Source organism: Acomys minous (assembly GCF_964271855.1).
Source record: "Acomys minous genome assembly, chromosome: 5".
Classification (NCBI taxonomy): Eukaryota; Metazoa; Chordata; class Mammalia; order Rodentia; family Muridae; genus Acomys; species Acomys minous.
Window position 1 is genome coordinate 118,859,821 of NC_140494.1, and position 13,435 is coordinate 118,873,255.

The 13,435-nt window shown below is 50.0% G+C and overlaps 1 protein-coding gene across 6 annotated transcripts in view; it reads left to right on the forward strand.

Moving 5' to 3' along the window:
• The window catches only part of CELF6 (CUGBP Elav-like family member 6), a 32,286-nt gene extending 24,270 nt beyond the window's left edge, over positions 1–8,016 (forward strand). Inside the window, exons 4-13 of one of the 6 annotated variants that reach the window (XM_084781409.1) lie at positions 3,033–3,161; positions 3,255–3,334; positions 3,469–3,612; positions 3,705–3,837; positions 3,920–4,069; positions 4,282–4,344; positions 4,617–4,694; positions 4,782–4,925; positions 5,800–5,955; positions 6,730–8,016. In XM_084781409.1, the coding sequence (XP_084637535.1) occupies positions 3,033–3,161; positions 3,255–3,334; positions 3,469–3,612; positions 3,705–3,837; positions 3,920–4,069; positions 4,282–4,344; positions 4,617–4,694; positions 4,782–4,925; positions 5,800–5,927 (1,049 nt within the window). In that variant the 3' untranslated portion in view covers positions 5,928–5,955; positions 6,730–8,016. Of the gene's footprint in view, positions 1–3,032; positions 3,162–3,254; positions 3,335–3,468; positions 3,613–3,704; positions 3,838–3,919; positions 4,070–4,281; positions 4,345–4,613; positions 4,926–5,799; positions 5,956–6,729 lie in introns of all 6 variants that reach the window. The other 5 variants (XM_084781408.1, XM_084781406.1, XM_084781407.1 and 2 more) reach the window with 5 other exon arrangements.
• Positions 8,017–13,435: the final 5,419 nt, after the last annotated feature.

The following is a 13,435-nucleotide window of genomic DNA, read 5'->3' on the forward strand; positions in this document are numbered from 1 at the left end:
CTCACTTTGTAGACCAAGGTGGCCTCGAACTTGCAGAGATCCACCTGCGTCTGCCTCCCGAGTGCTGGGATTAAAGGCGTGCACCACCACGCCCGGCCTTATTTTGTTTTTTCAATACAGGGTCTCTGTGTGTAGCCCTGTCTGTCCTGGAACTCACTTTGTAGACTAGGTTGGCCTCAAACTCAGAGATCCACCTGCTTCTGGCTGTGTGTGGGGTACAGGCAGAGCAGCCTGCTTAAATGCTGGAATTAAAGGCGTGTGCCACCACCTCCCCTCCTTCCTTGGCTTCTTATGTGCAGCATAACCCCAGGCTTTTCTGCAGCCCCGGGCCCCAGCAGGACTCTCTAGGGATGTCTTTTCTCTGAAAGGTAGACTAAATATTTTCAGAATGGGTTTGGTGGTTGGTGCTCAAAGGTGCAACCTTTTCTCACAATCATGGCATCCAACCAACAAGAAGGTGTGTGTGTATAAAGGCCATAAACACCAGATGCATGTGCACACATCAGGCAAGACCTCCTGTTTCTGCTTTTGTTTTCAGCATCCTGCTCTCTCCTTTCTTCAGAAGACAGACTAGGGTTCTGGGATCTCAGCCCTGTCATTTGCTACAATAGGATTCCTGACCTAGATGACCAGATACACAAAGTAGCCTCGTGTAGATGGATATGTGAGGGCCAAAGCCGCTTCCTAGGAGGTCAGAATCACCCTGTAGGATAGCATTTAGTATACATTAGTCGCCAATATGAAAATGTCGCCATGCCACTTAACTATGCAGCCTACCATTTATGTCTCAACTCCCCACTGATGCTACCTTCCAGTATCTTCTACTCCAGGAAGGCAGAACTCCATAGTTGGTGTTTCTGTTCTTAGGGATCCACCCACTACCCATGAGATACTCTGTATGTTATTTTATTACTTTTTATGTGTATGAGTGTTTTGTCTTCATCTGTGTTTATGCACCCTGTGTGTGCCTGGGGTCTACAGAGACCAAAGGAAGGTGTTGAATCCCCTAGAACTAATCCTGCAGTTAAAGGATGGTTGTGAACCACCATGTGGATGCTGGGAGGCACCCGGATCTTCTGAAAGAGCAGTCGATGCCCTTCACCACTTAGTGATCTCTCAGCCCCCTGGGAAAGTCTTGCTTGGATGGTTTTAGGTACTGGGACTGAACTCCAGGCCTTTGTCTCGCTTCAAGTGTTCTGCATCCCTAGCCCTCACTCACACATTTATCCCCGCTCTCCTAACATCCTCTTTTAAAAACACTGGTGGAGTTTGATTCAGAGGAAACTGATATATCTGGACTGTCAACAACATCATTTCCATCTGAAGGGGAATCAATAAGCCTTACAGTCATCAGGGGTGTCACTCTGGAGGCTACGCTTAAGAGCCCAGCCTTGTCTTTGATCAAATCTCTAGTTATCCCACCATTTCTAAATCAGCTGTGACACAGATCATCATCCTGTGATGCACTAAGTCCTTGTAAAATAGAAAAGAATGTTGCAGGATTCAAACCATACCTTGGAAACAGGTAGAGAACTCAGCTGATCACGAGTGCTCTTTTTTGGTGATGAATTCTGTACAGCCCAGTAGTCCAAAACCATAGGCTCAATCAAGAGAGGTTGTTAGTGAGACAGGAGTATCAGACGTGATAGTTGGCTGAGGCCACTTTTTTCCTGCCCTCCACCATGGGCAGAAAAGGGTGACATGAAGTTTAGATGAAGAACTGGAAGGCCACTGTCTATACAAACCTCTTCATCTTAGCTTGTGTTCTCTCTTCTCACATAGGGCTACCTGATGCTGGTCCAGGAGGCATGACATCTTACAGACCCTAGCGATGATACAGATCTGCTATAAGTTAGAGCATTGTGACACTCCCTTAGCACTGTGGCGGCCCTGGGATCTCCTCCAGACACCTCCAGGACTTTTGCATCACATGAGCATATTTTACTGCAAAAGCTCAAAACAATAGCACAGACTTCTTTTTTTTTTGTTCTTGAGGCAGGGTTTCTCTGCGTAGCCTTGGCTGTCCTGGACTTACTCTGTAGACCAGGCTGGCCTGGAACTCACAGAGATCCACCTGCCTCTGCCTCCCCAGTGCTGGGATTACAGGCGTGTGCTACCACGCCCAGCTCCAAGTCCTTTAATTTTGCTCACCAGACAGTAGTCCCTTTCTCTGTCACTCCACAGGAAATGTGGGTTCATGGAGAGACCCCTTTCTCTCAGGTGATCATCTAGGACTGCAGACAGAATGTGTTCTTCCAAAGCATAACCACAGGAGAGAGAGCAGAGTGCAGGAGACCTCGGGACTCTGAGGAGGAGGTCACAGGGCTCAGAGAGGGCCCTGGAAGCCAGGCAATGGTTGCTTGGAGGGGCTAGATCTGGGAATTAGGAAAGGCTCAGGAGGCACATCAGGGAAAATGCTAATGTTAGACACTCAGGAAAACCCAACTTTCTCTGTAGGTCTTTGATGAGATTTACTGCTAGGGGTAAAGATTTGCCATCCCAGTGTCGAGTGTCTAAGGCTAACACAGCAGACTAAGATGGCTGTTTTCTGTGCTGGTTTTTGCTTGTTTAACAGAGCCCTCCTTAATTTCAGCAAGAAAGGGCATTGATTTGGCCATTGCCATGACACTGACCAGTAAGACCATGGCCAAGCATCCCACCCCCCAGCACTGCCCAACACTTTAACAACAAAAAAGGTCAAAATATAACATGATGTGTATAGGGCTCTGTGCCTCTCCCCAGCTTTCCAGACCGCATCACTTCCCACAAGAGCAGCAGTGGGTGTCTGTGAGCTTCTGCAGGACCCCCAGGTTTTATGATGGAAATCTCAGATGAGTTTCTTCCCCTCCCCCCATCAGCCTATAGGTCACCGTGCCCCTCAAAGCTTTAGGGTTCCAGTCCCATGGCCCTCTCACTCCCTACATGTCTTCCCAGAGCTAGACTGATGAGGCACCTTCCCAAGCTCCTCAGACGACTCTGGGGGAATCTAGGAATACTTGGGGTCCCCAGATCATTCCTGGCTTTGTCCCCAGAGGACCGGAAGCTGTTTGTGGGGATGTTGGGCAAGCAACAGGGTGAGGAAGATGTCAGACGTCTGTTCCAGCCGTTCGGCCATATCGAAGAGTGCACTGTCCTGCGGAGTCCCGATGGTACCAGTAAAGGTGACCTGAACTGCCCCTGGGATTTCCCGGTGACCTTTTCTTCCCCCCTGGCTCCGGTGGCCCGGGTCATTCCATCCTTCTCTCCTTCACCAGGCTGTGCCTTTGTGAAATTCGGAAGTCAAGGGGAAGCTCAAGCTGCTATTCAGGGACTGCATGGTAGCCGGACGATGACGGTGAGTGTGGGGATGTGGGCTGAGGGCGAGGCCACAGGCTCTCCGTGTCCCAAGGCAAGGGCTTGCTGCAGAAGTCACTGGGCTCTGCGCTCTGTCAGGGTCAGTACAGGTCACCACGCCCTTCCTCTAACCAGGGCGCCTCATCCAGCCTGGTGGTGAAGCTGGCGGACACTGATAGGGAGCGAGCGCTGCGGCGGATGCAGCAGATGGCTGGCCAGCTGGGTGCCTTCCACCCAGCACCGCTGCCTCTTGGGGCCTGTGGCGCCTACACTACTGCGGTAGGTGACCGGCCAAGGCTGGCTGGGGGTAGGACCCATCAGCAGTTGCCAGCCACTGAGGCCTATACAAACGTCCTTCTTCCTTCTCTTAGATCCTGCAGCACCAGGCAGCGCTGCTGGCAGCGGCGCAGGGTCCCGGGTTAGGCCAGGTGGCCGCGGTGGCTGCCCAGATGCAGCACGTGGCAGCCTTCAGCTTGGTGGCCGCACCACTGTTGCCTGCGGCAGGTAAGAGACCCCAGAGACTAGAGCTGTGGTTGGAAAGACCACATAAAGCGCCACTCCTTGACTCTCTCACCTTCACCGACAGCCAACACGTCGCCTGGTGGCAGTGGCCCTGGCACACTCCCTGGCCTTCCAGCGCCCTTGGGGGTCAATGGATTCGGCTCCTTGACCCCGCAGACCAACGGACAGTCGGGCTCCGACACGCTCTATAACAACGGGCTTTCCCCTTACCCAGGTGGGTCACTGTACCCTGCTGACCCAAACCACCTAGAAAAGGACTGGGAATCAAAGCTTTCCAGGCGAGGCCCTGACTGGGGGAAGGGATTCCCCTATCTTCCCAGCTGCTTTTCATAGCGGGCCTCCACTCGCACATTCCCACCCAGGGCCTCTTCCCTGGCCCCTGTCCACCTGCCTTCATCGTGGGCCTTGGGCCCCCTCTCTCTCCAGCCCAGAGCCCCGGCGTGGCTGACCCCCTGCAGCAGGCCTACGCTGGGATACACCACTATGCAGGTTTCACTTGGCTCTGCCCGGCCCGGGGAGGGGTGTGGGTGTGCGGTGTTAAAAACCCTCAGAAAGGAACAGGGAGATCTGTGGGAGGGTTAGACTCTGTTCCAAGGAGTCAAGCCTTCCCCCCTGTTCATCCCAGCCCCCAGTGACCTGTCTTGGGACACGGGTTATGTTGAGCTGGGTTGAACCTGTCAGATCTGGCCAGGCAGATGGGAATCATGGGAAATGGCTCCTGGGAGAGTCTCTGCCTACTCCCACCTCTCTGTCTTCAGCAGCCTATCCTTCGGCCTATGCCCCAGTGAACACCGCTTTCCCCCAGCAGCCTTCAGCTCTGCCTCAGCAACAAAGAGAAGGTGAGGGCCTGGGGGTTGGAGATGAGGGGTGTGTGTGGGGCACCCCTCAGAATCCCTCCCCTGAACAAGCCTGTCCTGTCCCTGCAGGCCCGGAAGGCTGTAATCTCTTCATCTATCACCTGCCTCAGGAGTTTGGGGATGCAGAACTCATACAGACATTCCTGCCCTTTGGAGCTGTGGTCTCTGCCAAAGTCTTTGTGGATCGCGCCACCAACCAGAGCAAGTGTTTTGGTGAGCTGATCCATCCCTGTACTTCAGGATTCCTAGGGACCATACAGAGGCTCCTGGGGATTGACTGGGGGAGGGGAGGGGAGCGGGCGTCAAAGAATGGGCAAAGCAAGCCTTATTTAGGCCACTGAGAATCTCGGGTAACTAGATGTGTGAGATCAGGAAGAGTCCAGGCTTGGATCAAGAGATGCTTTCAGCCCTAACTGCAAAGCAGCAGACCCAAGCCAGGGGCGGGAAGCAGCAGATCCAAGCTAGGGGCGGGAAGCAGCAGATCCAAGCCAGGGGCGGGAAGCAGCAGATCCAAGCTAGGGGCGGGAAGCAGCAGATCCAAGCCAGGGGCGCAAAGCAGCAGATCCAAGCTAAGGGGCGCAAAGCAGCAGCCCCAAGCCAGGGGCGCAAAGCAGCAGCCCCAAGCCAGGGGCGCAAAATCAGCAGCCCCAAGCCAGGGACGCAAAGCAGCAGACCCAAGCCAGGAGCGCAAAGCAGCAGATCCAAGCCAGGGGTGCAAAGCAGCAGATCCAAGCCAGGGGTGCAAAGCAGCAGACCCAAGCCAGGGGTGCAAAGCAGCAGACCCAAGCCAGGGGCGCAAAGTAGCAGATCCAAGCCAGGGGTGCAAAGCAGCAGACCTAAGCCAGGGGCGCAAAGCAGCAGACCCAAGCCAGGGCATACTCCCGATCAATACACGGTCCCTTCCCCCTTAAGACTTATTTCTCATCTTTCTGGAAATCACACCTTTAGGAATTAAGCATGTGTCTATGCTTATGTACACACACATATTCACATATTTATGCCATGCTGGTGTGATGGGCCTAGCCTGGGGGGTGGGGGTGGGGCAGGAGCTGGATTCCCAGTTAACCTGTCTGCCCACATCCTCCAGGGTTTGTTAGTTTTGACAATCCAACCAGTGCCCAGACTGCCATCCAGGCCATGAACGGCTTTCAAATCGGCATGAAGAGGCTCAAGGTCCAGCTAAAGCGACCTAAGGATGCCAACAGGCCTTACTGATCTACGCTCACTGATCAGCCACAGACAGGTGGGTCCTTGATTGATGTCAGGCCAATGGGTCCCTGTCAAAAGACCCTGCCAAGATTATGACATTGGGGTATTGCCCTCTGGGGAATCCAAGAATAAAGAGAAGAGCCAGGGACAAGAGAGGGACAGAGATTGAGATTTTTCTTTCAACTCAGAGTCTAAGACAACCTTGATGTTTCCACAGTCTTGGAGAGACGATTTCTAGGAAAACCCAGCCTATTCTAATCTAGTGACAGCTGCAAGAGGGAAGCTGCTTCATGAATGCACTGGGGTAAATGGGGCTGTTGTTTTGCTTTGTTTTGTTTCCAGTTCATGAGACTCTCATAGGCTATGAGTCCTTACTTGATAAAGTCTCTAGAACCCCTGGACAGTTTGAATGAAGAAGAGAGCAGCTCATGTGAGATGTCAGGGGAGAGGCAACTCCTTGACCCTGAAGGGGAAGAGCTAGAGCTGCAGGGCTTAGAGGGCAACAAGCAGTGAGGAGACAGGATGCAGGCTTCCGCAAGGGCTGGAGGCTGCCTGTGACCTGCAGAGATATGCTGTCCTTGCAGGGCCACTTGGCCTCAACTTACTCCAGCTGCTCCAGAAACTCTCTGAGGGGCATTGGCCACATTCATCTGCCTAGGATCTAGGGCTGCCTACGGCTGCTTGGAAGAGAAGCCCTGACACTTAGCTGAGATGTCACAGAGGGGACAGGCTACTGTTGTCTTACCCTCTAAGATGACTTTTACCTCCCCGCTCCCCTGACTCCTTCTCAATTGATACCCAACAACAGAAACTGAAGAGTGAGAAGAAAGGAAAAAGAAAAGCACAGAAACGCTGGAGTGGCCCTTCCGGAAGGAGAGGCGGGCAGGCGGAGGTGGATCGGACCCAGGGCTGGCGCTTGGGGCTCTGGCCACTCATCGTGTGGGTTGTTCCATGGAGCGCTCAGGCTGGCAGGACAACCAGTGCTGGCTGAGGATCGGCTGACCTAAGGGACCCAGCAGAGGACGCCGGGGGTGCCACGGGCTTCTCGGCAAGGGAAGCCCAGACTTCCTTCATTCAAAATCATATCATTCCTTAGTGTTTAGGGACCAAAGGACTATTGCTTTTTTTTTTTTTTAAGAATATATATATCTATATCTATATAAATTAAAACAAAGGAAAAAAACAGAAGAGAGACAAAAAAAAAAAAAAGACAGTATAGAGTCTCATAAAAGCTGCCTTTAAAATATCCCTAGGAGACAGGGTGAAAGAGACCCTTGGTAGCCCCAGCCTAGGCAGAGGAGGCTGTGGAAAGATCGTCCTGTGTCTCTCTCCTTCTTACGCTAATCCCTTACCCTGCCCTTTAAAAGAGTGATGAGGGATGTGAAGTCTAGGCTCATATTCAAGGCACAAGAGGGTTATGGGAGCAGCGAATTTACAATCCCCAAACCCAGATGGTGTCCCTGAGAGGCCTCAGGAGGTGCTCTGGCCTGCTCCGGTCTTTGCTATCCTGGGCGGTCCCCCTGGCCATCAGAAATGGGAACCTGCCTTCCCTTCCTGACACCATTGCCTGTGGAGCTGCAGCCTACCCCCCCAGACAGGAAGAAAGGAACTTTTTCCTTCCCAGTCCAGGTAGACTGAGACCTCGCCTTTGGCTGAGCCGAGACACCTCCTGTTTCCCCTCCCCTTGTCACTGCCCCAGTGTCCCCTTGCTCCAGGCCACCTTCTGTCTCTTAGTCTGAGTTTTCCCACCTGTAAAGTAGACTCAAGGTCTTTGTAGAGGGCTGTGACAACAGACGTGGAGGCTTGCTGCTGTAAATATGCCATTGAGAAGGGGATCATTTTCACTATGTAGAAGCTTCAGAATTAGAGGTTCCTCTTTACCCAGGACCTGGGAGGGAAGTAGATGTTTTGCCAAAATACTAATCCATTCCTTTTAAAAGTACATCTTTCCTATGCAAGTGTGTCTCACATGTGCTTACCCAAGGTGCTTTTAGATGGTGAGCAGTGTTCAGCTTAGAAGTGGTGTGTGCTCTGTCTGTCTGTCCTTGTCTGTCCGTTGTGTACAGTGGGTGCCATATAAAGCTGATCAACGGTGGTGCTTCCTGCCTGCTTCTGTGAGATGGGCAAAAGATTCAGCTTAGGACACCACAATTCACCTTGCCTGGGTCAGCCTTTCCTGGGCCTGTGGGGCCTTGAATACATTTTCCCCCTTTGGGGGAACAACTTACATTCCCATCCCTAACTCATGGGTTTACCTAGTTTGAGGTCCCACAGAGTCGGGGGGGAGGTACTCTGGTCTAACACGCTGGTCATCTGGTATCACTGGGACGTTGATGGAGATGGGTGGGAAAGAAGATAATTCCTTCTAGGCCCTTCTAGGAAAATGTGTTTGCACCCGTTCCTCTGCCTTGGCTGGTTTTGGGAAGTAATGAGAATGAATACTAGGGTTGTCAATAACTCTACCAGGTAAGGTGAGCGTTCCATCCACAGATAATTGCCAGCTGGGAGGGAAGCTGCCGCCGAGGCACATCCGCATCAGCATAATGCTAACCGCAGACAGAGTCCAGCAGGTGCAGGGGAGGGATGCCACGTCTGCCCATCCAAAGCACCAGACACTCCCGGGCCTAGGGACATAGCTCAGTCGGTACACTGTTTGCCTTGCAAGCACAGGGACCTGCGGTCAGTTCTCCAGAACCCACGTTAAACAAAAACAAAACAAAACAAAACAAAAAACCACCCCCCCAACTCCCGGACACACACACAAACTTGTCATCTCAGCATGGGGCCACAGAGGCTAGTGGATCTGTGAGTGTCACTGGCCAGCTCTTTCAGCCCCATTGGTGACTTTGGGGACAATGAGAGACCCTATCTGAAAAAAGCTAGGTGATGGCACCTGAAGAATGGCCACTGAAGCTGTCTTCTGGCCCTCACATGCATGTGCACACACACTGGCACAAGCAGAAACAAACCTCATGTAGGCACCAAAAAGCGCACCGTTCTCTCAGTGCTAGAAGCTAAGCAGTGTCTAGGGCTCAGGCAACTACCAGGTTCCAGGAGTTACGGGAAAACAGATGATGAGAGCACATGCAATGGCGGAACACATGTGGTCTGTACCAGCAAGAAAACCACTAACTCAGGCGCTGACGTTGGGAGAGGTCCACGGGTGACTTCTTTAGGACTAAGATGAATGATCGTCAAGGATAAACTGGGATAGCCAAAGTTTTTGAGCAACTGAATCATTTTGGAAAGGTGTTTGTGACTAAGAAATAATAATCACATATTTTAGATTCTATTGTGTTATAGATAAGTCAAGACCCTTTTGCTATTCCTCAATCTACCCTGCACCTTAGCCCAGTACTGATTTATGTCAAGGCATTTGAAACAATGTGGAACTTACTTTACTTCATACTGTAGGGTGTGAGTGAAGGACTGGGAGACTCTAGATCCCCAAGATTCAGGGGTCCATGGGATTTAGATCAAGGGTTGGCACACTGGTCGTTGGTCAGCCAAACCTGGCTTGTGACATATTTTTGTATGATCTACAAATTAAGAGTGATTTTTTAAAAAAAGAATAATTCTTTTTAATTTTTAAAGGGGTTTTGATATTTTCTTTTTTTGAAGATTTATTTATTTAATGTATATGAGCACTCTGCTTATATATACACCTGCACTCCAGAAAAGGGCTTTGGATCATATTATATATGGTTGTGAGCCACCACGTGGTTGTTGGGAATTGAACTCAGGACCTCCGGAAGAGCAGACAGTGCTCTTAACCTCTGAGCCACCTCTCCAGCCCTTGCTATTTTCTTTTAAACTAAAGTGTGTATTCATGTCTCTCTGTGGGGAGTGTCCATGAGTGCAGAGCACTCTGCTCAGAGACCAGAAGAGAGCATTGGCTTTCCTATACCTGGAGTTCCTATACCTGGAGGTGTTTGTCAGCTGCCTGATGGTGCTGCAAATTGAACTCGGCCCTCTGCAAGAGCAGTGTACATTCTTACCACTGAGCCATAGCTCCAGGCCTGGTTTTGTTTTGTTTTGTTTTGTTTTGTTTTTTATGTTTTAAAAAGTTGGCAAAACCAAAATGATGAGACGGGGCCCTATGTGGCTCACAAAGCTTAAAACATTAATCTAGTCCCTTAGATATAAATTTATTGAGCCACCCAGGTGCAGTGGCACACACCTGGGATCCCAACACTCTGAGAGGCAGAGGCAGGTGAGTTCTGTAAGTTCGAGGCCAGCCTGGTCTACAAAGTGAGTCCAGGACAGCCAAGGCTACACAAAGAAACCCTGTCTTGAAAAACAAAAACAAAAAAGTTTACTGACTGTTGGTAAGGTAATGGAAGATTTGTAGAATGTCTGAGTTTGAGCAACATGGTGTTGTATCTTTGTTTGTATGTGCACGTAATAGCCCAGCCCTTGTCAGTTGCAAGTATCAAGAACTAAACACAAGAGCCAGGCATGATGGCGCAGGCCTTTAATCCAAGTACTTGGGAGGTAGAGGCAGGAAGATCTTTGTGAGCTCGAGGTCAGCCTGGTCTACAAAGTGAGTTCCAGGACAGCCAGGGCTGTTACACAGAGAAACCCTGTTTCCAAAAACAAAGAAAGAAGAGAAAAAAGAAAAAGAAGGGGGAAAAAAGAGAACTAAATACAACCATCTTTAAGTCTTTAGGAAATTAGTTTATATAAACAATAGGTCAAAGGCTATACCTGCCTCCAGGCGTCATCAAGTCCAGGGTTTTAAATGATGTCTCCACCTCTTGACTCTGATTCCTCTTATATGTTGATCTCACTTCTTCTAGCTCTAAAACCTTAGGGAAGACTTTTCTCAGCATGTGCATACCTCTAAGATGGAAAACAGCCACTTTTTCCATGTCTGTGAAGAAGGGGGGCGGGATTCCCCAAAGGAAAAGATAGTCAGCAGATAAGCAGTATTCACCCAGCACAGTTTACCTTTTGTTGCACCTACCTGAACTTTTATTGACAGACAATTCCAAAACGGTGTCTGCCTAACAGTCTAATAATCCTAAACCCAACTAAAGCATACATGTCTGCTTTCAGGTTAGGGACAATGCAGTTACAGGCACCGGCTTTATCCAGTCCTAGTCCCTTAGTGATGTGCCATTCTTGATCAAGTCTAGATACAGAGCCGGGCGGTGGTGGTGCACGCCTTTAATCCCAGCACTTGGGAGGCAGAGGCAGGAGGATCCCTGTAAGTTTGAGGCCAGCCTGGTCTACAAAGAGAGTTCCAGGACAGCTAGAGCTGTTACTCAGAGAAACCTTGTCTTGAAAAACAAAAAAAACAACGACAAAATTTTTTTTTTGCAGTATGTGGCCAAAAGGCCTATTTATCCACTCTCACATAATCGACATAAAATAGTAGGTGAAGATTAGACCATAATTTTTACAAATCTCTTCCATTTGGAATAAGACAGAAGAAGTAACAGTGGACTCCGATGTACAGCACTTCCCTCTGGACAGCAGAATGACGGCTCTAGAGCCTTTCCGTTGTGAGGGGTCTTCTTTATTGGCCTTTTGTGGACATCCCTGAGGAGATGGAGTTTTCTGGACTCAAAGCATCCCTCATCCAGTTTTTCATGGATTTGGATTTAAGGATTGCCTTAGCAATTCAGCACCACCAGGTCCACTTGCCAGCTGTGAAGATTAGCTGGTTTCTGAGTTCTCGGTATGCTAGTAACTACCATGGCTTCTATAGCTTTGCTGATGGCTCATTTTTGTGTCTTGATCTGGCCCTCAGAAGTTATACCTCTTAGCAACTATTCTAGGTTTATTTTTGTTGCTGTGATAAAATACCTTGATAAACCGGGCGGTGGTGGAGCACACCTTTAATCCCAGCACTCGGCAGGCAGAGGCAGGTGGATCTCTGTGAGTTTGAGGCCAGCAAAAGCGAGTCCAGGACAGCCAAGGCTACAACAAAGAAATCCTGTCTCAGAAAAAAAAAAAAACTTGACAAAAAGCATGGTGACACATGCACACCTGTAATCCCAGCATTCGGGAGGCAGAGGCAGGCAGATCTCTGTGAGTTCAAGGCCAGCCTGGTCTACAAAGAGAGTTCCAGGACAGCCAGGGCTACACAGAGAAACTCTGTTCAGGATAAAAAAGAAAGCAACATGGGAGAGATAGTCCAGTTCCAGGAGATAGCCCATCATTGTGGGGAAGTCAAATGTCAAACAGGATCGTCAGACCTTCTGCCTAGGGACTGGTGCAAAGGCCCATGGTGGATGGCATCCCACATGAATTAAGACAATCCCTCGCGGACATGCTCACAGTCCTGTTCAATAATACACCCAATTCCTCATCAAGACTCTTCTCCCGTGTGACTCTAGGACATGTCAAGTTAACAATAACCATAGTGACAATAGGTCACAATATGAACGTTCTTCTACTCAGCTTCATGGTATTTTTTTGGTTCTAGTTTTTGTTTTTGTTTTCCCAAGTCAGGGTTTCTCTGTGTAGCCTTGGCTGTGCTGGACTCGCTTTGTAGACCAGGCTGGCCTCGAACTCACAGAGATCTGCCTGCCACTGCTTCCTGAGTGCTGGGATTAAAGGCGTGCGCCACCACGCTTGGCTCAGCTTTGTGGTTTCTATAACAGTCCACCTCTCATGCTGCAGAGACAGCTCGCATTCCATTCTTGAATGGCCATATTCCAGCAAGATACTTAGTGCAGGACTGAGGCGACCACACAAGTGCTCATGTGGCCACCAGCTTCCTGCACGCCTCCCTCTCCAGCCATAGCCGGTTTTTACATGGAGGCTACGTCCACAAAGGCCTACTGAGGAGGCTCTTTCCGCTAATGCTGAACCTGAAACCCTTTGAAAACCTAAGTAGCTTGAAGACTGTGGGCAGAGCCTTCAGACCTCAATAGGACTGTATTTTCCTAGATGCGACCCAAGTATCCTGAATACAGACAAAAAAAGACATGACCTCTGACCTCAGAAAGAGCTCTGGCTATGCTGCTATGTGTTCTGATCGTATCTGGAGGCCTACCCCTACCTCAATGCAGCCAAACTCACATGAGATACTCTCCAAAAGAAGGCACTAGAACAGTGGTTCTTAACCCGTAGGTCTCGATCCCCTGGGGTCACCTATGCGCTATCCTACATATCAGATGTTTACGTTACAATTAATAACGTTACAGTTATGATGTAGCAGCGAAATAATTTTATGATTGGAGTTTACCATAACCTGAGGAACTGTATTAACGAGTCACAGCACTATGAAGGTCGAGAGCCACTGTGCTAGAGTCTCAGGGGCTCCAGAACCTTCTTACTCTTTTCTAGCTTCGGTCACAGGCTCTGGGCAGCTGTTATCCTATTGCTATAGCACCCAATGTGACAAAGGCAAACTGAGTAGGAACTCGGTAGTCTGCTTGTGGCCTCTGGGCCTCCCCAGGACCAGTACATTTGAGTGTCACACAGCGGGGCTGGAGGGATGGCTCAGTGGTTAAGAGCACTGTCTGCTCTTCCAGAGGTCCTGAGTTCAATTCCCAGCAACC